The sequence below is a fragment of the Leptodactylus fuscus genome, chromosome 3, assembly GCF_031893055.1.
Source record: "Leptodactylus fuscus isolate aLepFus1 chromosome 3, aLepFus1.hap2, whole genome shotgun sequence".
NCBI lineage: Eukaryota > Metazoa > Chordata > Amphibia > Anura > Leptodactylidae > Leptodactylus > Leptodactylus fuscus.
In genome coordinates, this window is record NC_134267.1 from 211,524,344 (window position 1) to 211,552,019 (window position 27,676).

At 43.2% G+C, this 27,676-nt stretch overlaps 1 protein-coding gene across 1 annotated transcript in view; it reads left to right on the top strand.

Moving 5' to 3' along the window:
* TAF1B (TATA-box binding protein associated factor, RNA polymerase I subunit B) overlaps nucleotides 1-27,676 on the top strand; it is a 65,456-nt gene that overhangs the window by 22,276 nt on the left and 15,504 nt on the right. The window contains exons 9-12 of the mRNA XM_075269600.1: nucleotides 16,796-16,943; nucleotides 20,788-20,965; nucleotides 24,130-24,173; nucleotides 27,505-27,595. Of these exons, the coding sequence (XP_075125701.1) occupies nucleotides 16,796-16,943; nucleotides 20,788-20,965; nucleotides 24,130-24,173; nucleotides 27,505-27,595 (461 nt within the window). The remainder of the gene's footprint in view (nucleotides 1-16,795; nucleotides 16,944-20,787; nucleotides 20,966-24,129; nucleotides 24,174-27,504; nucleotides 27,596-27,676) is intronic.

The following is a 27,676-nucleotide window of genomic DNA, read 5'->3' on the forward strand; positions in this document are numbered from 1 at the left end:
GCCCAGCAGAACCAACTGCACCTGCGCAAGGCCATTTTTTTGTGGCCGCTTACTACAAGAGCTTGCATAAGCGGCCATAAAAAAATGGCCGCGCGCAGGTGCAGTCGGCTCTCCCGGGCAGAGCCAATTGTGCATCCGTAAAAGCCAGGCCGGAAGACGATGGAGGCGGCGCTGAAGATTTCTCTCGCAGCATTGGGGACGCACCCAGTGCTGTTTGAGCGCTGGGGCCCGCCCCCAGTGCTGCAAGAGAACTCATTTGCATAAAGACTGAAAACAGAATATCTACGAAACAGTGGCGCAGAGAGGACATCTAAAGGTAGGAGAAGAATTGAGCCTAGGAGCCTTAGCGAACTATGGGTTGTCTCTTCCCAATATGAGCAGACCAATACTATTAACTGCACATTATAGATGGAGGGCTGGTACAGATTTTTCATTGGGACCCTGGAGCATCATATTACACCTGTTTCTTCTCAATTTTAACACGGCGCTGTCCTCGTTGCCTAAAGTTGTGAAAGTTGTGACGTTCCACAGACATCTATACGTTTGATCCTCAGGTTTCCAGGTTTTGCCCACGCTGGGTAATATAGCTGTCTAGTCAGTTGATGAAAGGCTTAGACAATTGGAGCTGATCATGATCTAAGTGTAGTCGAGGTTTTAAAAGGGCATTAAAAACATGAAAAAAAAACCTTTGAAGCCTCGTATGGCAAATAAAAGCATATCCAGGTATTAAGAGACAAAAAGCCAATATAACGCTGAGCTATTTCCTGACTAATGGATGATAAATAAAGAGAACGGGAACAAAAGGATCCTTTATGCCATGTATTTCAGGTCGCAGACAATGGAAATGGGTCTTGGCTGTGAAGGTGCTGTGCAGCCGGTGTGTAGGTCAGTTTGCATAGCTATGTGTTCTTTATTATATCATCTATACATCGCCTCCTCCCCAACATGGTGCCCAATCTATTATGTGCCGTCTGACTAGTGATCTGTATACAGGCAAACTATACTTTAGTCTTGTCCCTCTATGCTTACTTTGTTTGCCTTGGCATGGTGACCTTCAGTTTTAGCGCACATGAGCTCTCAGACCCCATGCATACAATGAAATCCGGGCCGGGGAAATCTGTCTGTTGGCCAGTTTCCGTCGGGATATTGGGCAGGGACTATAGATCACTATAAAGCAAGGTTTCCTGACTGGTTTGGGCCAGGTCATCCATCCAATGTATGGACTGTATTTTTCCTTGTGCTTCTGGACTTAAGGAATGGGATATATTAAGCAGCAAGTGAACAGTCTGTTCTTGAGGTTGATGTGTTGGAAGCAATAAAAATGGAGGAGCTGAAGGATCTGAGTGACCTTGACAAGAGCCATATTATGAAAGCCTGAACATCTCCAAAATGGTAGGTCTTGTTAGGTGTTCCTGGTATGTAGTGGTTAGTACCTATCAAAAGCTGTCCAAAGAGGACAACTGGGGAATGGGTGACAGGGTTATGGGCACCCAAGGTTCGTTGAAGCAGATAGGCAGTGAAGGTTAGCTAGTCTGGTCCTGCTGAAGGGCTCCTGTAGTGGACATTGCCACTAAAAGGTGGTGACTATCTTAGAAAAGTTGTAAAAGACCATGATGGACAGCAGAGAAAGAGATTGCATCAAGGGTGCACTATGGGAAGAAGGCGCTGATGGAAGCAATGTGATGCTTTGGGCTAGGAAATTTTGGTTCCAGACATTCATATGAATGCTGTGCTATGTTCTCACCTACGTTCGGGTTTTCGATCTTTGGATCCGCGTGAGAACCCGAAATATGGAAACCCAATCTGCTTGAAAAACGGTTATCCACATAAACCAGCGGACCCCATAGACTATAATGGAGTCAGTCAGGTTTCCATCCGGATTTCGCCCTAAAAAAGGGGAAAGAACAATACTTGCTTGCAAGACTGAATCGGTGAACGGAATCCAGGTGCAGGTATGAACTTAGCCTTACTATGTACCACCTACATAAAATTTGCTCATTGGTTTGAGGAACATGAGAAAGTGTTCAGGGTGTTGACTTTGCCTCCGAATTCGCCAGATCTTAGTGTGGCTGACCTGTTTTCTTCTGGCACGCCCTCTCTGCGACATCATCTTCCGATTCCGCTTCTTCTGGCTTTAAATGGCACGTATGCCATTGGTGAGAGCAGCCGACTGTGCATGTCTGTGGCCATTTTCCTGTGGCCGCTTACACAATATGATCATGTGTGCGTATGCATGCCATTGGAAGAAGACTTCGCGGAGAGGGCTTGCCAAAAGAAGACAGAGGCCGTCACTGGAGATTACTCTCGCAGCGTTGGGAACGCTTCCTGTGCTGTTTGAGCGCTGGGGTCCGCCCCCAGTGCTGCAAGAGAACTCATTAGCATACTAAAGAAAACCGGGATATCTATGGAACGGCGGTGCAGAGAAGAATAGCCTTTCTTAAGGCTATTCTTACGTATTAGGGAGCAACATTTTCATTTTAATGGTTGAATCCCTTTAAGCAGGTGGCTGATGGGTGTATATTGCATTAGTTCAGCTTTGTTTGCGGAGTAGATGCACCGTGCCATGGTTATGAGCTCTAATTCTTATCTCTATGTATTTTACCATGCTTCTTCCCAGGAGTCTGGGTAGATCGTGTCCCTGCGTACAAAGACGGCACTAAGCTATAAGATTATTATCCTTGTTAAATATTTACACCAGTATAAACAGCGGGAGGCCTGAGAAAACATGCCGGGATGTCTGATGAAATGATAGGCCAGCATAAAGGAGCCCTGAAAGCCTGGAATATTCCTGAATCGCTGTCATTTGCACAGTAACCAGACACCCATGCCCCGTACCCACCGCCAGACGTCGCAGGTCACATGACATAAGACTTCGTGTTTGTTCTCCAGCTGTGGAAAATGTATGTGACCAGGGATCTGTCAGCATTGGGCACACGGCGGCTGTTTGCAGGCCAACATCTAGCGTCTCAATGTGGAGTCGTCACTGAGTGATCCTACGCTCTCCATGTTTTAATATATTTGTCTTTAAGAAGAGTGGTTATCTGTTTCTTCAATTACAAGTGGGAGTTTTTCCGTGGATGATGCTGTTGTGGACTATCTGAGGAACTTGTACAAACTTAAAGGGATTGTTCAGTTTTAGATAATTGTTATTGTCTTTTTTTACTATTCAGAAAAAAAGGATTCCCATTATAGTGGGTTTCGAATGTTGAGGACCTAACCTAAGGGTAGGCCATCAATAAATATCAGTTTGGTAAAGGTCTGAATTCTGGCACCCCCACCAATCGGCTTAGAAAGCTGACTTAGCTCCATACAGCGTGTAGTGGTCAGAAATGGTACTGCAGCTCGTCCTGTTCATTTATCAGAATTGTTAGGGATTTTTTTCACTACACAACCCTTTTCTAGCACTATCATCGTCATCATTTTGCAACTCCGTACTACTGGAATGAACAGAGCAGAGTTGCAATGCCGTACACAAACCTATAGGTGTGGCATTGCTTGAAACACTTTTGTAATCTTGTATAACCTCTAGAAATTACATATTGTTGACATCCTTACGTTCAGTCATCCATATCTTATTGCTGGGGTCCAACACCTGGGACACACATAGATCCGCTGCTTGGGTGAGGTTGATGAAGTCATATTCATTTGTAGTCTGTCTGTAGCTCAGTACCATTCAAGGCAATGGGGCTGAACTGCAATACCAAACACAGCCCTATACAAAGTACAGCACTGTGGTTGGTATTCATTGTGCAGTACTCACCCAATCTCTGCAGTTTCTTAAAGGGGTTTTGCCATTAAGGACAATTCTCGCCGACCCACAGGTATCAGTTCTGTACTGTAGTGGATAAACGGAACCACTGCAATTTATCCTTCAAGCAGAGGAATGGAAGCTAATGTGCAATAACCTGGTCTGGCCACTACACAGAGAACGGAGCTGTCTGCTTCCTGTTCCATTCTCTTCTGAGAACAGCTGATTGATTGGGATGCCTGGTGTCAATCCCTCACCAATCTGATACCGATGACCTATCCTTAGGATTGGTCAACAATATTTTTAGGCTGGAAAACCCCTTTAAATATCATCCATTTTTCGTCTGTTCAGTTTTTGAGTAGGAGCATTCCTGTCATCATGCAAAGCAGCAATGGGGACATCCCCAGCTTATGTCTATTGGTGGGATGACCCCAAAGCCAAGGGTATCCAGGGATAGCGATTAAAGGGATCCGATCATTGGATACCCTTTTTTTCTAACTAACACGTAGGAATATCCTTAAGAAAGGCTTCTCCGCGCCACCGTTCCGTAGAGATCCCGATCTTCTTTGGTATGCAAATGAATTCTCTCGCAGCACTGGGGGCAGTCCTCAGTGTTCAAACAGCACTGGGGGCGTCCCCAAAGCTGCGAGAGAACTCTCCAGCGCCGCCTCCATCTTCTTCAGGAACGGGCTCTCTTCGCGTCTTCTTCCGGCGGTGGCTTCAAACTTCTAGGCCTCAGGCAGCCGACTGCCCATGCCTGCCGGCCACAAGACATTGTCCGCTTACGATACTGTGTAAGCAGCCATTTTCTTGTGGCCGGCAGGCATGTGCAGTCGGCTTTGCCTGAGACCTTGAAGTTTGAAGCCAGCCTCTTTGCATACCGACGAAAACCAGGATTTCTACGGAACGGCGGCGAAAAAGACATCTAAAGGTAGGAGAAGAATAGCCTTTCTTAAGGCTATTCCTACGTGTTAGGGACAAAAAAATTGACTTTTAATGATAGGATCCCTTTAATCCTTGACAACTGGAGAAGGGGAAAAAAATTATGATACTCCCCTGTCCCCGATGCTTCCGGTGTCCTCCTGGCACGTTCCGGTCCTTCTGTTCCAGCGTCTTCTCACAGGTCTCTTCCTGAGTCCCGCTGAAGCTGCTGAATGGCCTCAGTAGTCACATTTTTGTCTGGACAATCCCTTTAAATTGCACATCAGGCTTGTTATTTGGGAATGGATTATTGGCGCTGGTACTTGAGATTGCCGGCAATGAATTATCTGCACATCAGTGCCCTAAAAACCTCGGACCGCCTTTTATCTCCTTAATCTTTGTGGTATTTTTAAGACGTCTCTGATATGTATAACAATTACACCACTTCACGGTTGTTCCATGAAAACACACCACTAGGGGGCCTCAGCTGTTTGTTGCTTAGAAACACAGGTGAATAGCAGCATTGAATAACCTGTATTGTTATGTATGAGGACACCGTCCAAAATTGTTTTCCTTGGTCTTTCCACAGGAGGTGCAGAAAATAAGTGAAAAGACTGAGGCTAGGTTCACACCTGCGCCTTGCTCTCGGTTATTTGGGTCCGCTGAGGGACCTGACAATGAAGAGCCCGACTGCTAAAATAGCAGGTACCCACGGACCCCATAGACTTTAATGGCGTACGCCATATGTCCGCCTATTTATACTGATACCATCGGAGAGAAAAGTCCTCTGTGCAAACGGAGGGTGTGAACTTACCTTTAAACAATTCAAATATATACAGTAATCCTACTAATATTATAAATGTGAAAGTTTGTGTTTTTGGATGTTTGTGAGTTTGGATGTTTGTTCCTCAATCACGCTAAAACGCCTGGACGGATTTGGTGGCAATTTTCCACAAACATAGTTTTCCCTTAGGATTGAGTCACAGGCTACTTTTGGTGCCACTAAACAACATGGCTTCGTAGCAGGAGACTCACAAAAGCAGGACTCCTAGCCCCAGCTATAGACTCACACACACTGCCTGGCATTTCCTGCCTCAACCTGCCTGCACACTCCTTACTGTCACCTCAGGAGTAGCCCTCACTCTACGCGCACACAAAACACATCACATTGTCTGTATCACTACATACACAACACATCACATTGTCTGTATCCCTACATACACACTCACACACACTGCCTGGCATTTCCTGCCTCAACCTGCCTGCACACTCCTTACTGTCACCTCAGGAGTATCCCTCACTCTACTCACTCACATTTACATATAGCTTTCCACTATACAACACATCACATTGTCTGTATCACGACATACACAATACAACACATCACATTGTCTGACACAATACAACACATCACATTGTCTGTATCACAACATACACAATACAACACATCACATTGTCTGACACAATACAACACATCACATTGTCTGACACAATACAATACAACACATCACATTGTCTGTATCACAACATACACAATACAACACATCACATTGTCTGTATCACGACATACACAATACAACACATCACATTGTCTGTATCACGACATACACAATACAACACATCACATTGTCTGTATCATGACATACACAATACAACACATCACATCACATTTGCTAGCCCACCAAACTTTTTAAAGCACTTTTACAGTTTCACACGTCTGTGTCCGCCCAATTCTCAAATCACCGCAGACGAAGTCGCGGGTAAAAGCTAGTCATTTATAATAATACATTTTATTTATACAGCGCCAACATATTCCGCAGCAGGTTACAAATTGTAGTGTACATGTATAGACAAAATGACATTACACAGTAATACATCAATTCACACAGTAGGGCCCTGCTTACAGTCTATGAGAAGAGGTAGCAGGGGCAGCATAGTAGGTAGCATTGCTTATACAGTGTAGCAGCCATTTTTTGACTAAGGTTACTAGGTTGACTATAGTTGACTATGGTGGTCTCTCCCCAAGGAGTGACGATATCCCCCTAACCCTGTCTAAGCCTCTCACCTCTACCAGGTTAGTGTTCTCTACACCGGGCTGACGAGATGCAATAACATCAAAACGGCCGTCCTCGGTTGAGAGACTATACCTGGTAATAATCCCAGCATCATTGCAAAACAAAGGCCTCTTGGAAGGTCGAGCATGATGCTAAAGGGAGCAGCCTTTATTGGGCTATATCACTGAAATTCTGTCTTCCTAATTACATCAGGGAAGACAGGCTTGCACATTCCAGTGAGCGCCCCCTTGCAAAGTGGAGTGCTAAAGGCTTAATAAGTCTCCACACACCTATATGGTGGTCTCTCCCCAAGGAGTGACGATATCCCCCTAAGGTTACTATAGTCATACAAATAAGTAAAGCTTTATGAGCCGTCACCAGCCGTGTCCTTTTATGTACAGATCCAAAGTGTCTGGGGTATACACGGTTACATTCCCATAAAGGCATCATGTCCCGTGGGATAATGTGGGGGTGAACAGAGGAGGGTTAGGTTTAGGGAGCGTAGCTGCAGAAAGGTTTAGATGTGATAGGCCTGCCTGAAGAGCTGTGTCTTTAAGATGTGCTTGAAGCTGTAGAAATTGAATTCATCTGATTGTCCGGGGTAGAGCATTCCAGAGAAGTGGTGCAACTCAGGAGAAATCTTGTATACGAGCGTTCTGATAATAGAGGATGTTAGTCTTAGGTCAGAATGGAGAGCACGGGTTGGTTGATATAAGGGAGGAAATTTAGGGAGGTGCAACATTATGGAGAGCCTTGTGGATGAGGGTAATAATATTTGTGAATAGGCAGCCAATGTAGTAAGTGGCACAGCCTGGTGGCATTGGTGTAACGTCTAGACTGATAGATGGGCCTGGCCGTTGCATTCGGAATAGATTGTATAGGGGAGAGTTTAGTGAGTTATAGTCGTCAAGTTAAGACCGAATCAGGGTGACAATAAGGGGGTGAAGGAACCTTCAGAATATAAACATGTGACACCTAGGGGAGTTGATCAAACATAAAAACAGTGTTACTCACCTCCCCTGTGGCCCGACCTCCGGCACTGCTTCCCGTACTCCTCCGACTTCCAGAGGTGACGTCTGGGACCAGCGCTGGACCACAGGGGAGGTAACACTGTTTCTTATGTTTCTTCACCTCCTGCTAATTCTACTCCGAGAGTTTGAAGAGACTCCAAAGTATAGTTGTAGTTCATTTGTAAAGAACTCCCAAAAAATTTTGGATTAAAAAAAATCCCACAAACATTCATTTCCTGAACCCAAAATTGTTAGGAAATCCCCATGTATGTGAGATTCTTACATTTTATTAGTGTAGGGGACATTATTCTACATGGGGGCCGCTATGTCACTGTTCTCTGTTTCCTCTCTTGCTTTTCCTCTTTGGGGCTTTTTCTTAGTAGAGAAAATCTTATTTTACCAAAGCAGGATCCTAAAATGCAAACCGTTTTCTGTATATTCTCTCTCTATCCATTTCCCTTACGGTGGCGCTGCAAGAGAATGAAGCAGCTGCTGTTTAGTTCCCCTGGAGAGCACTGGAGGGTCCCAACAATACAACAACCTCCAATGATCGCAGAATGGGATTGTAAGGAGTGGGCGACCCTTCCATGTTCTGTATTCCTTCTTCCTTTGCTTGTCCTGCTGTTCTTGGTGTGCGCACTACTTCACAGTTACATAATGACACATATGTTTTTTTTTTTCATATTTACTGCGAATAATCTGAATTTCCAGTCCTTGCAGACAGCAGGTATTTCTTCTTCATACCCGTATAGCATGTGCTGTTGGCGTCACACATGCATGCACATACAATATATGATGATATGACTGGAAGCTTTCTCTTGCTGGTTCTGGACTTTCCAGTTTTTTGATGAACTCCTTTGTCTCGAACATATTTCATTGAACCGTAACCACAGTAATTGTTTTCCTAACAGAGAACTGTCCAGTTTTACACATTTCACGAGCCGGACTTGTAGAACCAGCAGCGTAAGTGATTGTGATGAATGCCGTGCCTGAGCAATAACTATATACTGTGCTTAAGGGGTTAAACAAGTGCCAATTCTCAGTCTAGTACATCATAGGGGAGAGTTACATGTCTGCAGATCTTTAGCTAGTTATCATTGTAAAGATCACTCACAGAAGTGCTACCATCCTGAGAGTCCCTTGGACCCAAGCTGCAGTTTATGGGCACATTGGCCATAGGTAATCATTATCTGATCAGTGGGGTCTCATACTTGGACCATGCAATAATTCGGCTGCATTCAGTGCCGTTCCACTGTATACCAATGTACTCCAGCTTCCAGTCCAGGACCAGCTTATTGGTGCAGGGTCTGGGTGCAGACCCCTACCCATCAGATACTGATGACCTATCCTGTGGATGGGACATCAATGTAAAAACCACTATGGGGCCAGAAATCCCTTGAAATAATAAAATTGTGATTGCCACTAGAGGGAGCTTTCTGTATTCAGGTTCTGCAGTATACCCAGTAATGACACAATATGCAATAAGCTCCCGCTAGTGGAAACTGCAAGCGGCCATATTGCCGTGTTATAAATCCACACTCTACAAATCTCCGAGCACTATAAAGATATATCAGAAGGAGGATGCTGACTGTAATGGTCTATATGGAGTCTGCCATACAGTAAAGGTTACGCTGGCTTACAGGCTCTGTAGGTATTTGGAATGTTTATGAGACATGATAGAAATGTTGACTAGCCTGTTCTGTATTATTGTAAGTGCAGTGAACTCTGCGCTATTCATTGTACCTTTAATTCCTGTCTCAAAGGAGCAGCCCAGTTCTTACGTATAACATTGAAAGACATCCGTCAATTGCAACATAATGATGGTTTCCTTCTGCATCCAGGTTTGACCCTCAAATCATCCAGTGTTAAATGTGTAGGGATCTCCTTGAGGATTACATTAAGCTTGGTTTCATTGCTAGGTCTCATGCAGACTGCTATAAAGAAATTAAGTGATCAAAGATCCCCTATATGTGCATTGCTATGACATTGCACTGGGGCTGCAGCGTAAAAGCGACGCGGACACGGTTTTTCCCACCACATTTTTCACGGAAAGTCCACAGAATTTTCCTTTCTGCTTCAATTATACCTTTTGGGAAACTGCCAGCATTTCCGTAGGTATATAATTGACGTGCTGCGAATTCCAAAAAACGCAACGGTTTTTGAAATCGCATAGTGTCCGTTGCAGGTATTTTTCTGCAATGTGTAGATTGGATTAGCCAGAATCCCATCCACTTTACAGGGACTGTAAAACACCAAAGTTTTTTGGCTAGGTGTCTGTGCTGCACCAAAATCACGGCGTGTGGGGCCCTGCCATCTTTGGGGCTGGTGATATCCTATCCCTAGGATAGGTCATTAATAATAGATCAATAAGGGTCCAAAACCTGAGACCCTCAGCCTTTGGGGAAATACTTCGGCCTCCTCCCTAAATACTGAATATCAGACATTGTGCCGTACATTGTACAGTGGTTGCACTTGGTATTCCGACTTGGTCCTGTCTATTTGAATGGGATTAAGGCGCAAACAGGCCATTTGACCAATAGGCGTCACTGTTCTGTGAAGCAGAGGCCGGGCTCACCCGAGAGCTGCAGCTAATATTTGGGGGTCCAAGGCATCAGTTTGTTTTTATCACTGTATATACTGTTCCTCTGTTATTCCTCCTAAACGTTTATGAGTTAATAGACAACAGGGTGTTAACTTTGATCTGGTGTCCCTACAGAGTCTGCCCTCTTAGCTCTGATTGGGCAGTATGAGAGTTTGCAGGGACACCCCTTCAACTGGTAACTCCCAGCTCTCAGTATAGTCATAAATTTCCAGGAGGAATAACAGAGGACCAGTATTGCACAGAGGTCTAAGAAAATACGCTCCAGAATAAAATGCACATAATCACTAAAAAAGACATGTCAGAAGAGATTTCAGATCCTCTTTAAGGCTGAGGCCCTATGTTTGGAAAAGCTGCTTATTTTGTTGCAGATTTTGCTGCGGTTTTCAAGCTATACCCTAGAGTGACTACAAAAGTAATGGGAAATATATTTTATACTTCGCCCTTCTGCTCAATCCACTCCTGGCTTTGGCTACAAAAAAAAAAAAAACACACCAAAATCTGTAACAAAATACACAGTTTTTCTGTAATGTTGGGCCTCAGCCTAAATCTATAACTAGTGGTGGTCGCTGCCCAATGTCTCCTAGTCAGTGAGCACAATATTCACGTAGTCCCCAGCTGGCTTCTTTCCATTGACGGTGAGTTTCTGTGAAATGCATTTGGTAAGCCCACTGTCGGCATGGGCGAGGCGCTCCCTTTCCATAGTAGCAGGAAGTAGGTGTTTGGGAAGCTCATTGTGCTCAGGTTATACTTGGGAGTAATCTCTTGTGTAACAGAAACTCTAGCTTGTCCTTACCTGTCTCAGGTATGACCTAATCGAGAACACAAAACCCGGCTACATTTTGTGAGATTTCTATAAAACAATTTTTCCCAGCATGTCACAGGGCATATTCTGCTTTCAGCTCCGCCGGTTCACTATAGAATTACCATAGTACAGCTCCATAGGCCTGTGTATCTGCAGTCTATAGCCTGCCCTTATGGGAAGGACAAAAGCTCATGTGTTTTTTTTTATTTTTTATTCTATCGTTTAGAAAGCAGAAATAAAGCAGGTTGTATTCTGTCTATAATATCCTCAATACACATTGTCCCGAAATACAGCTGTTCACTGAAAAGTCTGAGAAAGTAACGCAGAGGCAATGAATAACCGGGGGACACAATACCATACAAGAGATCAAATATGGCAAATCATATTGTGGCCTACCGTATGGGAACGTGTAGAGCCAAAGCCTTCATCATATACTGCCCTTACAGGGCTCATAGCAATGTATCAGGACTCTATTGTAACAAGCTGTGCACCTGTTACAGCAGGACATGATCTGCATGGAATTTCAGCCACTGACGGTGTATTCACACAGGGTTGTATTCGCAAATTTTGGTTTATAGCAATGGTTACCACAAAAGCACAGCAGAACTGCAGTTCTACAATTGTGTATTGGTGAATCACAATTTGACCGTATGGTGTGACTATACTCCAAGTATGTGTGCTTAATATCAAGAGGAAAACTCAAAAACCGTAAGGAACTGATGATCAGAGTGGATACAATTTTAGAGAGGTTGTCCAGTTTCAGACCAATATTAAGAGGCACATATATGTGTGTGTGTGTGTGTGTGTGTATATATATATATATATATATATATATATATATATATATATATATATATATATTCTGTATCAATTCCTCAATTTTCTAGATCTCTGCTTGCTGTCATTCATTGTCCTTAGATATGGTCCATTCTCCTGATATGTAGTCCATGGTCATGTGCTCTATACTCCATGGTCGTGTGACCTACAGTCTATGGTCGTGTGATAGATACACAGGTGCACAGCTCGTTACAGTCACAGCATAGTAATCAGACATCTGCCTGGTAATGAGCTGTGCAACTGTGTGTCCATCACATGACCATGGACCGTATATCACATGACCATGGACCGTATATCGCATGACCATGGACCGTATATCGCATGACCATGGACCGTATGTCACATGACCATGGACCGTATGTCGCATGACCATGGACCGTATGTCGCATGACCATGGACCGTATGTCGCATGACCATGGACCGTATGTCGCATGACCATGGACCGTATGTCGCATGACCATGGACCGTATGTCACATGACCATGGACCGTATATCATATGACCATGGACCGTATATCGCATGACCATGGACCGTATGTCGCATGACCATGGACCGTATGTCGCATGACCATGGACCGTATGTCACATGACCATGGACCGTATATCACATGACCATGGACCGTATATCACATGACCATGGACTGATTTTTATCTACTGGGAGTAAGCAGAGCAAATGACAGCAAGCAGAGATCTCGAACACCCTGAGAAAATGATACAGAAAGTATATTGGAAAATTGTACAACTTTTTATTAACACAAACAATCACATTTGTCTCTTGATATTGGTCAGTGCTGATGCAGCATCTGTACATGAATAAGGCACAGGTGCAGATTAGGGTGAGGGTAGCGCAGGCCCCCTTACACTGGTCATTTATCAGGCCAGTTACCGGCAATGACGGGCGCTCCTAGGACTGTCTCTTCCCAATCTTTGTCCTGCTCAGTCAACCCTTGTGACGGGTGCTTATGGTGACAATAGCCCTTAATAGGACTTAAAATAATTCTTTAAATTCTGTTTTTATATTGACTGCATCTGCATTTCAAACCTGCAGTTGTGCGATGGTCAAACCCGGTTACAGTGCAGTGTGAATAGAGACCAAGTCAATTGTGCAAATATTGCAGAGCTTTTCCCATTCACTTCCATTGAAGTATGAGTCATCCAGACAAAAGTTAGGAAACTTGAATCATGCAAATCATTTACATGACCCTTCTCTGGATGATAAGGAAGTCAAAAATGACAGAGCCAGTGAAATATTCATTGTCATATCGTTATAATATTACATTATTTAAAGGGGTTGTACGGGACTCCAGGCTGTTTTTATAATGATAACCTATCAGGATCTGCCATCAGTGTCTGATCAGGGAGCCGACATCTTGACTCTGATTCAACGGCTATTCTGGCTGCATCCAAATACTACACTGGTTGTAGATGTAGAAGACATTGTTCGATGTATAGCGGCCATGCTTCAGTACCGCAGCTCTGCTCCCATTTAAACTGCAGTCAGTGACTTCTGTTTCCATCAGAGTAGTGGGTTCTGGGTGTTGCGCCCCCATTGTCAGGTCCTGGGAATACGTCATCAGTATGAGAATTGTCCAGAGTCCACCCTAAATAATTGATAACCTATCCTTTAGATTCTTTGTAGCCTGATTCTGTAGTCATGCTCTATACCAGAGGTTCTCAAACTTATTTTGTCTACCGCCCACTTCAAGAATTAATTATTTTCTAGAGCCCCCCCAATTTTTTTTTACTTTACTACATCTTAAGAATCACAATCGCAGTCATTATGTTAATAATTAAATTATGTGTGTCATGTGAAAATAAGACTTGGATTTACCTTGTACGGAGTTTCCTAAAGGACCTGGCTCCTCTGCCCTCAAGCAGCCTGCTCTATATAATAAAGCTTTATCCTAGTGAACAGAGAGACCAGGTCCTTTAGCCCAGTAGGATTTAGACTGCTTTATATAAGAAAGCAGCACTTATTCCACCCCCCCCCCCTCTATCTCACAGCAGGGAGCTAGGTGATGTGTATGTGATGTGTATGTGTGGTGCAGACACAGGCTGGCTCCGTACACTCAGCCCCCACACAGCAGGGAGCTACGTCATGTGGCTCCCTCAGCAATGAGCAGAGGGCCAGGTGCTAGTGTCCATAATGAAGTGAATAAAGTAAGATAGTGGACAAACAAAGCAGCTTTGCTGAAACAGTGTATTTGGGAAAAGTCTTAAATCCACATTAACAAGCAGTATAGATAGAATAATTGTTATGATACCATCCCTTTAAATTAGCCATCGCCCCCCTAAACCGCTTCAACACCCCCCAATCTTCTCTGTGCCCTTTACTGCCCCCCTATAGGCCTCCAGCGCCCACAAGGGGGCGTTATCGCCCACTTTGAGAAAGACTGCTCTATACCATGGGTGGTATTCAATTTTTTAGATCTGTGGGTTTCGGTAGGTTGGGGGAGGATATTGATGGCTCCAATGATGGACCAGAAGAGGGCAGCCTCCGACCCTGCGCATGAACTGACGGTGGGGCAGTCAAGCGCCGCGTGAGAGATCCATCACAGTGTCATATCTGTATATATACTCATATGACGGAACATGAAAATGAAATTCAGGACAGACATGTGAACACTGCCTTATTGACATGAAACGAAGAACATTTACAAGTTTCCTATTTTTACAGAAGTTCTGTCTGCACAGGCTGAGTACATAATAATCCTAATAAAAGCTGTCCACTGAGTGGGGTCTGGCGGCAATAAGGCGCACCATTCACCCCACCCGGTTACTGACCTGTGCTTACATTGCATTAGTTGACATTGTTTCCAGCAGGCTCATTACTCATACCTGTCCCCTGATCCTGGCAGGCTGTCTCTCTAGTAAATGCACTGCTTTATTACAGGGCAGGTTTTTTTGTTATTAGCTGTACCCGTCATTGAAAAGCTAAGGATTATGTGGCGTGGGTGTAGATTATAAGTATAGGCACTAGGTGTAGCCTCCTTACTTGACAGGTACATTAATTTGTTCTTAAAAGTGTCTTCTTAGAATAAGAGAACTGATCTATCAGAGAACGCCTGCAAATCTGCACCTGGGACCCCCTCTAGAAGTCATCTCTAGCCTTTGCTTATGTAGCTCTGGCGAACTACAAGTCCCAGCAAATGAGATCTTCTATAATTGATTTATACATGGATACAATTAGATCAAAATTGTTACAGTGTTATCTAAAAAATTCAAAATACTGGTCCTAACATTAATCCTGACCCCTGTTTCTTTTAAGACTCGAACGTAGATGGTGTCCGTCTCTTCTAACAATTCAGACAGCTATATTATGGCCTCAAGTTATCTCAAACACAGGCCGAATGACCCAAACCAGCTGCAGCACAGAGCCCTATGAGGCTGCTAGTTTGGATTATTAGATACGTGGCTGGGATGGGATTATATGCCATGATATGTCTATCTAAACTAGCCCTTAGAGTGACGTAGTGGAGTGTCACATTCAATATGCAGCGTGGTCTACAGGCAGCATGTTATACAGCAGGAGGAGCTGAGCAGATTGATGTATAGGTTTGCAAAAAAAAAAAAAAATCTGTATAACTTGTATTTTATTGATCGAAACTTCAGTTCTGATCTTAGGAGTCCAGTGGGTGGTCTCACTAATGGCTGACGGCATGTTATAGAGCATAGGGAGGTAACCTGCTTGGTCTATAGATTTGTGGGGGGAAAAAGTCAGTATAACTTGTATTTTATTCATCTAAAACTCTGTCTGTTCTGGATTTAGGAGTCCAGGGGGCGGTCCTACTAAGGGATTGACAGCATTCCCTGTGTATAGTATACATACAGAGATACCTGTCAATCACCAAGATGAACCGCCCACCTGACTCTTAAAACCCCAAACTAACTAAGGTCTATATCAGTAAAATACTAGTTTTTCTGACTACTTTCCTACAAAACTACCATGATTGAGCAGGGCTTCGGACATGGCGACCACATCATATGTCCTCATGCTTGATTGATTGAACCAATGTATGTATTTCTGGTTTATGTGTAACTGGGGTATGTATTAACAGTGTATGTATTATGAAGCCTGGTACACATCTGCGTTCGGTATTCTGTTTGGGTAGTCCGCATGGAGACAAACGCATTGACAAGTGGTGAGCTTATACAAGCACATGGACCCCTTAGACTATAAACGTATCCGTGTATTTTCCGTGCGGTCTCCACATGAGTCATGCGGAGAGAAAAGTACACTTTCCTCTCCACATGACTCGTGCGGAAACCGCGCAGAAAACACACGGACCTCATTATAGTCTATGGGGTCTGTGTGCTTTCAGTGCTCACCGCTTATCAATGCGTTTGGTATTCTGTTCAGAAGTCCCCATGCCGACTCCCCGAAGGGAATACCGAATTCAGATGTGAACCAGGCCTTACTAGTGTATATATTTCTGGGGGTATCACCGGGGTAAGCATTATTAGTGTATGTGTTACTGGGGTATATATTACCTGGGATATTTGGATAATACATCATAAATTATAATGTGACCAGCATTGGACAGGAGGTTCAGATATATTTTATCTCCTGAAGGCAGACCTGTGCAATCCTTTTATGTATTCTTTCATCCTACTAGTTGATCATTGGCTTTGGTTTTGTTAGTATTTTGTTACCTTTCGATGACTTTACTTTAGATATGTTATATTATTATCCCATTCAGTGTTGACTGTTTTCCCGCTACCGTTAGCAATTCTTTGCTTTGTTCCTTTACTTCTTCTTGTACCGTTATGTTGGATTGTAAGTAAAATACAAGAGTGTTTAATGGACTCTTATCTTTGCAGAACTTCCCAGCATACAATGATATTCTGAAGTTGACATGTGACCTCGGACGATTATTACAGTTACCTCGATTCCCTCCAATAATCGAGAGCTGCTATTACCATCCCAATGTGCTCTGTATGAAGTATCTGATGGAAGTCAATCTGCCAGGTATGGCTTATTTTTAATGATGACTTTCGCTCATCCTCACTGTCTCTATAGATATATTGTACATTCAGGAGTCTGGAAAAGCTACTTGACAAGGCCTATAGGGGCAACCAGAATGTTTTCATTCAGTTAGATAAAGCAGACCCTTACACGTTAGATGTATACAGCCGATCTCAGAGGGGTCGTCCACCCACCTAATATGTATGAAGAGCCCCCTAACTTACCCCATGATGCCATATATGTAGGATCTCACAATGGCTATTGTGGACATAAGCTACCATGTGACAATGGCTTATTCCCCTATCCCATTTAGAACACATCACTCACCCGAGAAGTCAGGATTGATATGGAATAAGCAATCGGCCATGGCTATCTAATCTATATGGCCAGGCTTAGAATTGGCTGAATACAATTTTGAATGACAATCGAAAAGAGAAAAACGTTAATAAGGGAAAAATATTAATAATTTTCAGTAAGGAAAAGTGATCTTAAATGTATCTGCGTGAGACTGTCACCTACAACGATGTCTCAGCCTCCTGTCATGTGGTTACGCAAGTACCTGCATATGATGTTAGTCTGAGATATAGGAGTAATGTGGGTGTCTTTGGCCGTAGTGCACAGTGCCGCACCATTGAATTCGCTTGACAGTGATGACAGGCCATGTACAGAATTGTAAAATCTATTTAGTTTTGTATAGAGAAATCTTAATGTTGCATGGTTACATTATTAAGCATTTGGAAGGTCATACCATCTTGCAATCCTGTTTGGCAAGGTCCAATTGCCATTGATGTAAGTAGGTCACTACTGAAAGACCCACTCATTTCTTAGCCTTCTTCCTCTGTCTTACCACTTAGATGCCGTGGTTGCTTTTGACTCCAGCATCTAAGGGGTTAAATGGCTGGGATTGGAGTTATTTCCAGTTCCAGCTACGTCAGCTGTAGGCTACCATGGTCATCTGTGTGTACGGTACTACCCGTATACCAAATTTTGTGATTCCCCCTGAAAATGGATGAACAAGTTACAAACCTTTTCCATGTCAGACTCCTTTGACAAGGGTGACTGTAACTTCCAAGTGCAAAAGATTTCCAGGATGAACACCATAATGAAAGAGATCTAAGGAAAGCTGTCTGACAACATTCACTAGTATTAGGCGCAAGTGGAAGCGCGACATCTTATGTCACGTGGCCATATGACATAAAAGATTTCCATTTTTATTTAATACAGTTTAATAAACCGCAATGCAAACACATTCTGCACGCTCTTCCGCATTGAGGGTTCTGGGAATTTTCCCGTCCTGCGAGCCCCTCGGGCAAGTTGGTTCTGCCCTCTAGCAGAGAATTGTTTTGTTTTGCGCACAGTCTATGTAGTACCAGTGCGAATGGATATTGCAAAGTATGTACAGTAGTAGTAGAGATTCTTGTTAGACTGGAAATGTAGGAATGGAAGCAATTTTTCTTACAGTGAGGAGATAAGTGATAGCCTGCATGTTATGCTTGTTTACAGCACACATTGGTCAGCTCTTGAGTGACAAACAGGTTGTTCAGCTCCTGACATGTTATATATGATCCCCATGGGCCATTACCCCAATGTGACTGATGGCGCGTCCATGGGAGTCTGACATATTGTTGGTAACCTGACCGTTTCCTTGTCCTTGAAGAGTGTATTATATTTGTTACAAACCTTTTTCTAATAACATTATTAAAATAATTTTAAGAATTGACCCCTTTGGCTGTCTGCTAACATTCTTTCAATAATCCTACAGTATATGCTTAGAAAATAATACTTAAAGGGGCTTCTCCACGGAGTCTGTTATAAGTTACTTCCTCCAGGGTTTTTAGGCCCCAAGCCTAGGGGTTCTGGAATGGTTCTGACCTTGGACCATGTGTTTGGAAATAGCCGCCCACTCCTAAGTCACTCTGCCTACTGTAACTACATTAGGGAGAGTGTGTGCCTACATAGGCGTTCGGAGACTTACAAGTCATTCCTGCTCCGCTAGGGATTCTGGGTAAAAAATATGCAAATCTATTCTCCAGGATGTAATTAGGAGAACAGTGCCTCTGTATGCTGCCCTCTAGAGACAGCCCCCTTAACATCGTGCATGATTCAGTTAATAAGCCTATTGACATGATGTGGAGTTTATTGCCAAATTAGTATTTCTATTCCAAAAGGAACAGATTCCCAGCTATGGACAGCGCTGTTTTGGTCTTTTGGACCTCCTCAGCATAGAGCAGGGATACTAATTTGGCAGAGTGAGAGACTATAGACCAGGGTCAGGGGATAATCATACACAATAGGGAGAGTGTGTGCCTACATAGGCGTACGGAGACTTACAAGTCATACATACATATAGAGGCACTGTTCTCCTAATTACATCCTGAAGAATAGATTTGCATATTTTTTACCCAGAATCCCTAGCGGAGCAGGAATGACTTGTAAGTCTCCGTACGCCTATGTAGGTACACACTCTCCCTAATGTGTACGATTCTCCTCTGACCCTGGTCTACTGCCAAGTTAGTATCCCTGTGCTATGCTGAGGAGGCCCAAAAGACCGAAACAGCGCTGTCCATAGCTGGGAATCTGTTCCTTTTGGATTAGAAATACTAATTTGGCAATAAACTCCACATCAGTTCAGTAGGCTTATTAACTGAGTCATTCATGATGTTAAGAGGGCTGTCCCTAGAGGGCAGCATACATAGGCACTGTACTCCTAATTACATCCTGGAGAATAGATTTGCATATTTTTTTACTGTAACTACATGCCACATTCAAATAAACCCTGAAAAACGTGGATGCAAAAAAACGGATGAGGCATCACAGATCTCTCTCAGACTTCAGTTAATGGAGGCATCCATTTAATCGGACAAAAATAGAACATGTCGGAGACACCATTGAGGAGCATATTTGGAGTAAGGCCCTTTTATGCAAAAAAATTGCTCTACAGACCCTGATTGGCACACCACCTTCCACATTGTGTGAGTGGAGTGATGTGGGTTAAGGGGTCTCCACGTCAGCCCGATTTATTACACCTCACAACTCTTCATAAATCTCCGGTTCCCTGCACTAAAGAGAACTTGTCGGGTCGAACTGAGACACTAAATCACAAAGAGCATGGAAAGGCAAAGTGATTTGGGACATTAATTCCCTGGTCCATAAGGTCCAAATTGCCCTGTCAGATTCCCATAAGACTTGTGTACAATTCTGGCAGAAGCCACCTCCATCAAGGCATTTTCCCGGTAGCGACCATTGCAGGGAAAATGGAGTATTACATGGTGACCATTCAGATGAATGTTCATGTAATACAAGTACAAATCCAATCCACAGAAATGGGAGCCGCTACTATTTCTTCCATGGTGTCTATATTCCTTAAAAGGTCATATTTAAAAATGAGTCTCCTTATGAGACATCCGCTTTTAACCAGCTGGTCTTGAGACCAATGCTTTATATAGAAATTATATTATAATGTGATGTGAAGATTATTATTTCTAATAGATTTGTATTGGCCTTCATGACTTCAACCCGACCATGTAGGTAGAATTCAGCATACACTCGATGCCTCACTTCAGCTTTGATATAGAAGTATGTATTATACTGTAAATTGGGAAGCTGTGACATCGTCGCTGTCATCCAAGTGCGTGAAACCACCAAGGCGCACAGTCTAACACCGCAAAGGAAGTCTCCAAACATTCCTACCCCTGTAGTAAAGCCACAAGCAATATTAAGCAATAATAAGATTTCTTCATACTGGTTTTACTTGTTTCAGTGTTCCTAATTTTTTTTATATTTTTATTTTTTGCTTTTTGCCATGTCATTTTTTTAATATTTACTTACTATTCTATTTCTTGATCAGATGAGCTGCATGGCTGGACTTGCTTTGTGGCAGAGAAGACCAAGCTGGACGAAGCAAATATTTTGACATATAATCCTCGCCGCAAAAGGAAAAGATTTATCCCATATGACATACAAGCTATGGCTATAATAGTAGTGGTTCTCAAGCTGATATTCATCCTCGATGATGAAAGTGAATGGTAAGCCACAAAAAGAACACAAGAAACTTTCAGTATTGTTTAATCTCAGCTTAAAGGGATTGTCCAGGAATTAGATGAAGGGTCCTGGGAAAGGTGTGACTTAAAAAAAAAAAAAAAAATACTCACCTCTCCCTGGCACCCACATACATCACCGGTCCTTCTCCAGTGACTGGTGAAGCCTCTGGTTCTTCTCAGCGGTCACATAGGGTGAAAGACTTATAGGGACTGAGGCAGGGACAGGATAGTATTAGAGATGAGTGAGTACTGTTGGGATCAGCCGATCTGAACAGCACGCTCCATAGAAATGAATGGATGCACCTGGTACTTCCGCTTTGACGGCGTCCGGCCGCTTAACCCCCCGTGTGCCGGCTACGTCCATTCATTTCTATGCGAGCGTGCTGTTCGGATCGGCTGATCCCAACAGTACTCGCTCATCTCTAAATAGTATGTTTTGGGGGGGAGGGGGTTAACGTTACACTTGCTCCAGGCCCTCCATATTTTATCCAATTCATAAACAAGTCCTTCAATGACCGTGTATAGGAGAGCTCATTCTTTTTAGTCGGTACCATGTAATGCTTCATTTCTCCTGTGGTGGCGCTGCAGGGTCAACACATAGTCAGGGGACTCCTATAGCGAAAAAAGACAATAGGGACAATTCATAGAGATTGGCGTATGATGTCTGCAATGGCGGCACATGCATCGGGCATATTCTCTGCGTTTCAATGACAATCTACACAAGGTTATTGCTGGTTTAGATTTTTTTTTATCGGCAGATTTTCTGCCTGCAAACGTATCTGAAGGCGCTGGTATAAAGATCAGCTTGGTCTGGCAGAACAAAAATATTAGTAAAAAAATACATTTCAGTAAAAATGAATGAATATAAACTAAGACTGTTTTACTGTATTTACCAGAACTACTAAGAATAATTATTTACTGTCTTATTCTAAGTAAGAAATGGAGAGATTTATCAATAGTGGAGCAGGTTGCCCATAGCAACCAATCAGGTTGTGGCTTTCATTTGAAATTAGGCCCCTGATAAATGAGAGCTGGATTCTGATTGGTTGTTGTAGACATCAGCTCCTTTGCACCAGGCCGCTAAACCATTGGTTACACATGGAGCCTGGTGGACCTCATTGACCATAAAGGGGTGCGTCAGGTGTCCGTAGTCTATCAGCTGACACCGGCAGATGTGAATGTGAATGTAGCATTTATTACGACTTGCATTTTATATGTTAGTCTTAGCAGGAGTGGTACAGAGATGCCGCTAGTTATGGTCAATCCATTGAGCCACATAGGCCACGCCCTTCCCACTAAGCCCTGCCCCTTTCGCCCCAATCTTACGGAGATGGACTTTTCATTTGTTTTGTTGTTCTTTTTTCAATAATGATTAACATTATTAACTGGAGCGTACCAAATTTATTAATAGGCTACATGTGTCTAATAATATTAATAATATTATTTTGGATTTTTCTTCTACCGTTGTCTTTATGACTATACACTCACCGGCCACTTTATTAGGTACACCATGCTAGTAACGGGTTGGACCCCCTTTTGCCTTCAGAACTGCCTCAATTCTTCGTGGCATAGATTCAACAAGGTGCTGGAAGCATTCCTCAGAGATTTTGGTCCATATTGACATGATGGCATCACACAGTTGCCGCAGATTTGTCGGCTGCACATCCATGATGCGAATCTCCCGTTCCACCACATCCCAAAGATGCTCTATTGGATTGAGATCTGGTGACTGTGGAGGCCATTGGAGTACAGTGAACTCATTGTCATGTTCAAGAAACCAGTCTGAGATGATTCCAGCTTTATGACATGGCGCATTATCCTGCTGAAAGTAGCCATCAGATGTTGGGTACATTGTGGTCATAAAGGGATTTACATGGTCAGCAACAATACTCAGGTAGGCTTTGGCGTTGCAACGATGCTCAATTGGTACCAAGGGGCCCAAAGAGTGCCAAGAAAATATTCCCCACACCATGACACCACCACCACCAGCCTGAACCCTTGATACAAGGCAGGATGGATCCATGCTTTCATGTTGTTGACGCCAAATTCTGACCCTACCATCCGAATGTCACAGCAGAAATCGAGACTCATCAGACCAGGCAACGTTTTTCCAATCTTCAATTGTCCAATTTCGATGAGCTTGTGCAAATTGTAGCCTCAGTTTCCTGTTCTTAGCTGAAAGGAGTGGCACCCGGTGTGGTCTTCTGCTGCTGTAGCCCATCTGCCTCAAAGTTCGACGTACTGTGCGTTCAGAGATGCTCTTCTGGCTACCTTGGTTGTAATGGGTGGCTATTTGAGTCACTGTTGCCTTTCTATCAGCTCGAACCAGTCTGGCCATTCTCCTCTGACCTCTGGCATCAACAACGCATTTCCGCCCACAGAACTGCCGCTCACTGGATGTTTTTTCTTTTTTGGACCATTCTCTGTAAACCCTAGAGATGGTTGTGCGTGAAAATCCCAGTAGATCAGCAGTTTCTGAAATACTCAGACCAGCCCTTCTGGCACCAACAACCATGCCACGTTCAAAGGCACTCAAATCACCTTTCTTCCCCATACTGATGCTCGGTTTGAACTGCAGGAGATTGTCTTGACCATCTCTACATGCCTAAATGCACTGAGTTGCCGCCATGTGATTGGCTGATTAGAAATTAAGTGTTAACGAGCAGTTGGACAGGTGTACCTAATAAAGTGGCCGGTGAGTGTATATTGAATTCAATAGGAAAACACCTTAAAAGTAAAAAACCATACACAAAGAAAAAACGCCATATTTGTAAGGTTCTCCTTAATATTTTATTGAATTACCTGTAAAGTCTGGCTACAGTATTTTGATGGCCCTTTTTTACAATAATAAACATTTGTTTTATAAAAAAAAAAAAAATCCGCCAAAAATAATATATATATATATATATATATATATATATATATATATATTATATATATATATGATATATACGGTGTGTCCGTGTGTGTGTGTGTGTGTGTATATATATATATATATATATATATATATATATATATATATATATATATATAGCTATATATAAATCCATAGTATTTAGTGTGCTTTTCTTAGCATGAGCATATCCATAGTAGTTAGTGTTTTTCTATTAATCTAGGGGGCGCTCTAACTTCATTTTCATATTTTTCAGGCAACTAGCAAAACTTGCTCGAAAAACAAAGCCGGCGGAAAACGGTACGGAGCGATGTCCTGTCTGTGCGGTTCATGCCACGGGTGTCTAGGAAAAGATAACTGCACTGACCCCTGCTAAATTCTAAAGGGTTAAACATCTGGCACTCAGTGGAATATTACTGTCTTAGTAGTATATACCAGTTAGTTCCAGTCATAGGAATACATTGCCTCTGGTTATACAGCAAATGGTTGGACCACAAGCTGCAAAATGAGGGCCAACCATGGCGTTCATGACTTTGCTGAGTGCGTTTAGACTGGAGCCACGTCCCACAAGCAGGGACACAGTTGTAAGATAGTCAGAGGCTGTCAATCGAGTGTACACGGGTGGAAATTCAAAGCTAGAGACAGAGCCTTTGAAGAGTCAGGCTCACCCCATTGCCTTATTTGCATATCTGTAGAGACTGCTCTTTTTACGGAAATAGTGCACCTATATGGCTATGTAAAGGTATGATCGTGCTCAGCATAATGTCACCTGCAATGTACTGTGGCTGGTTATATATGGATTTTTATGGTGAGAGTCTCCCTTCAAAGGGATCCTATCATTAAAACGCAATTTTTTGTGAATAACACATAGGAATAGCCTTAAGAAAGGTTATTCTTCTCCTGCCTTTAGATGTCTTCTCCGTGCTGCCGTTCGGTTCACATCCCGGTTTTCAGCAGTATGCAAATGATTTCTCTTGCAGCAATGGGGGCGGTCCCCAGCGCTCAAACAGCACTGGGGGTGTCCCCAATGCTGCAAGAGAAATCGCCAGCGCCGCCTCTATCTTCTTCAGGAACGGGCTCTGCATGCGTCGTCTTCCGGTGCTGGGGGTCAAACTTATAGGCTTCGGGCCTCTATGAAAACCGGGATTTCAACCGAACGGCGGCGCGGAGAAGACATCTAATGGTAGGAGAAGAAGAATAGCCTTTCTTAAGGCTATTCCTACGTGTTAGTCACACAAAATTGCTTTTTAATGATAGGATCCCTTTTAAAGAGGACCTTTCATGTTTTCTGACATTGACGGTATTATACACTACTAGAAAGCTATCACCGCGCTGAATTAAACACACAGTCAGCTTTGCTGGTTTGCACCCTGGTATCATAGTTTTGGCACCGATATCTCTCCACTGTCAGATGGGCGGGCCTTACAGCTCATAATAATCGTTTCTCACAGGCTGGTGATGACACTAGGGTGTAAGGCCCACCCTTCTGACAGTGCAGTGATATCATGGCTGATATTAATGGCACAGATATAACCAGCATCAGGTAACATAACAGCTAAACTAGCAATGCACTTAATTCAGCACACTAGCTTACTAGTGGTATATAATACCGCTGATGTTACTTGAAAGATCCTCCTTAGGACCAACTATGCTTGCCCACAAATCATTCAGCCATGTATAGTCCATATGGCAGTGTGTTCTGCAATCTCCTATCAGCTGTAAAAACCTTCAAAGTGCCAGTGCACTGTACAGCTTTCACAGCATGTTGAGACTTGTAGTCTTAGGCCTTATTCACACGATAAGATATTCCTTTAATAGTCCCACAATGGGGAAATTTCAGTGATACAGTTTCATAGATGGTACAGTAGTATATAACAAGAGAGAAACACATAGAAGCTCATGGCAGATAGAGAAATCCTAGGAATCATAGCAACTAAAAAAGAAAGAAACACAGACACACTGCAGGATCATTTAGTTCTCTGTGCAGATTGATGTTAATAATAATAATTATAATAATAATAATAATAATAATACAGCCGACTTGGTTGTAGGACACGAGGAGGGGGGTCACAGCATGTGGATATAACAAGCAGAAATTTTTTGCAGAAGTGGGGGACATAAGCAGCTATCATGATAACATGTGGCAGTTCCTTTGGTAGGTGGTGAGATCTCCTGCTCACAGCTGATAGTTCGGTATCTTGCATCAGCACTATTGTCCTTTTAACCACAAAAAATGCCCCAAATGTCCTTCATCACAAGCCCTCCTCCTCCTCCTTACCACTGTGTTCTACTGCCCCAAGGAAGTCAGAGACCATCCAGGTATACATGGTGCTGCTCTCTTGCCAAGCTTCCATAACTCCTGGGGTAGGTGGGTGATGGTAGGTTCCCAGGCTGTAACAGAGTCCCACGTGTCCACAGTAATAGAAAGAAATACCAGTCAGCTGTAGCATATTCACACATCAGCAATTGACGCCAGAAATCATCTCCTTGAACGAAGAAGTCCGCATTTCCATGTAGGTTTCTCTTCCATGCCGCATGTTGAGCCATGCTGTCCTAGCTGGGGGGATGGTAACAGGCACATGTGGAAACCAGCTGAACCAGGTCTTGAGTCCATGCTTTACAATGGAAACAAAAGGAACAAAAAACTCCACAGGGTCTTCCATTCGATTTATAGTTGCTAAATTCATAGTGCTAGATTGCTTGGTTACCGGATTCTTGAAGATATAGAGAAAAAGAGTGAAAAAGGAAAGAAAGGAAAGAAAAAGTTTGCTCCCAGCTTGGAGCACTGCATCAAAGGCAGCCAGCCTCTCAGGGGGCGGCGCCTAAAAGGTGAAGAGTCTGTGTGATGTGATGTGTTTTTGGTTTTTTTAGAATAGCCATCACACAGACACTTTTAAAACCTTTGAATGTCAATGGATCTATTCACTTGTCCATCAAAACCCAACATTATCTACCTGTTCTCTTTTGATGGACATAAAGATAGGCTTGTGAATAGCCCTATAGACCTGAATGGGCTTCAAAGGACCAACCGTTTTTCACAAAAGTTAGGTTCGTAAAAACTAGCTCTGGCGTGTGAAGAAAGCCTTAGGCTATGTTCACACAGAGATTTTTTGAGCAGATTGTGAGGCACTTTCTGCCTCATGTAATGTCTGGAGTCTGCCGTCCATTCATTTCACTGGTAGGCAGGGGCTCACAGATATAAAGCAGCAGGATGCCTTTTTTTCTGGTAGATTCTGTGCGCTAGGCCAAAAAAATGCTTCAGAAAAGTTGTGCAAACGTCCTTCAAAAATATCATTGAAATTTACTTAAAAACAGATTTTTATTTATTTATTTATTTATTTATTTTTTTTGGGGGGGGGCGCTTGGCAAAAAACTCTGTGTGAACATTCCCATACAACAGCTCCCTGCTATGACTTGTGTTTAGAGCCTGGTGACTCGGTGAGTATCACGGTTACCAGGCTTTTAGATGGGATTACGTGAGTCATATATGGCTACATTACCTCGCAGGCCTTTGTTTCTTGATGACATTTGTCTGCTTTCCATGGGTAGGACAATATTTGCCTTGCCTCAAATTTTTTTTTTTCTTTCCGCGCGAGTCAGTACTAATACCTCCTTCGTTTTGTCATTTCAGAAGCCACAATATTTGATTTCCGAAAGTGGTACACGACCATGAGATCATGTATGGATGAAGCTCACAAGAAGCTAGAGGAGGAACAGGCCAGGTGTTTACCTAGTTTCTGGTTTGTGTAGGATTGTGGATGTCTTTGAAGTGACTCCTCCAAGATGGAAGGATTGGAATCCAT